Here is a 1220-nt window from a genome sequence, read left to right on the forward strand (position 1 = left end):
CGAAAATAGGCCTCTGCAAGCGCACCTACCAGAAGCGGTGCATCATTTTCTTCCCCTCCAAGTCCCTGACGCACCGGATGAAGATCCTCTTCGGGCTGATGGGCCTCAAGGCGGCCGAGCTGCACGGCAACCTGACGCAGCTGCAGCGTCTCGAGGCGCTGGAGCACTTCCGCGACGAGCAGGTGGACTTCCTCCTGGCCACCGACGTGGCCTCCCGTGGTTTGGACATTTCCGGCATCCAGACCGTCATCAACTACTCGATGCCGGCCTGCTTCAAGACCTACCTCCATCGTGTCGGCCGTACCGCGCGTGCCGGGCAGAATGGCTGCTCCGTCACCCTGGTGGCGGATGCCGAGCGGAAGAACCTGCGCAAGGCCATTCGCCATGCGGCGGACGCCGTGCGCCGGCGCAACGTCCCCCCGGAGATGGTGGCCAAGTATGGCGCCCTGCTGGCCGAGCATGAGGACCGGGTGAAGGCCATCCTCGAGGAGGAGAAGCAGGAGAAGCTCCTGGCCACGGCCGAGATGGAGCTCACCCGCGGTGACAACCTCCTCAAGCACCGCGACGAGATCCTCTCCCGCCCGGCCAAGACCTGGTTCCAGTCCAAGAGCGAGAAGGCCGCCGCCAAGCGCACCGACGCCGAGGCCGCCCAGCAGAAGGTCGCCACCAAGCCCCGCTCCAAGACCGACGGCCTGTCGCGCGCGAAGAAGCGCAAGATCATGTACACCCAGCCGGCCACCAAGGACGAGGTGGCCGCCGCCCGTGCCGCCGCCCGGTCCTTCAAGGTGCGTGCTTCTCTCTCTCTCTCTCTCTCTCTCTCTTGCGGCTGCCGGGGGAGTACCCTGCCCATGCCTTTCTCAGGTGGTGCTCCCCTGCTCCCTGGTGTTACTGACCCTGTTTGTGGCCATTTCTCCCCGCCCCCCCCCCCTCCCCTCTCCCCTGGTGCTCGCACACCGGGGCCGCCTCCAGAAGCAGAAGCGCCCGCAGAAGCTGCTCAAGCTCTCCGACGATTCCGGCTCTCGCCGGCCGGCCGCCGGCTCCAAGAAGAAGGGCTCTCGGGGCAAGGCGGACTTCAGCCAGGACCTGGCTGACGCCCGGAAGACGTACGCACGCCGTTGCCTCACCCCGCACCGGGGCGGGGACCTTCACATGACGGGGGGTCACCCTGGTCGCACTCTTTTTCGCACCCTTCCTGACACCGCCTCTCTCCGTCCCCCCCC

General features: G+C 66.9%; 1 protein-coding gene across 1 annotated transcript in view; it reads left to right on the forward strand.

Annotated features, from left to right (window-relative positions):
* Nucleotides 1-77: 77 nt before the first annotated feature.
* Nucleotides 78-1220, forward strand: part of H696_05348 (hypothetical protein) — a gene marked incomplete at both ends in the record, with an annotated part of 4419 nt that continues 3276 nt past the window's right edge. Inside the window, 2 exons of the mRNA XM_009499195.1 lie at nucleotides 78-785; nucleotides 970-1103. Of these exons, the coding sequence (XP_009497470.1) occupies nucleotides 78-785; nucleotides 970-1103 (842 nt within the window). The remainder of the gene's footprint in view (nucleotides 786-969; nucleotides 1104-1220) is intronic.

The sequence above is a fragment of the Fonticula alba genome (assembly GCF_000388065.1).
Source record: "Fonticula alba strain ATCC 38817 unplaced genomic scaffold supercont2.10, whole genome shotgun sequence".
In the NCBI taxonomy this organism is placed as follows: Eukaryota; order Rotosphaerida; family Fonticulaceae; genus Fonticula; species Fonticula alba.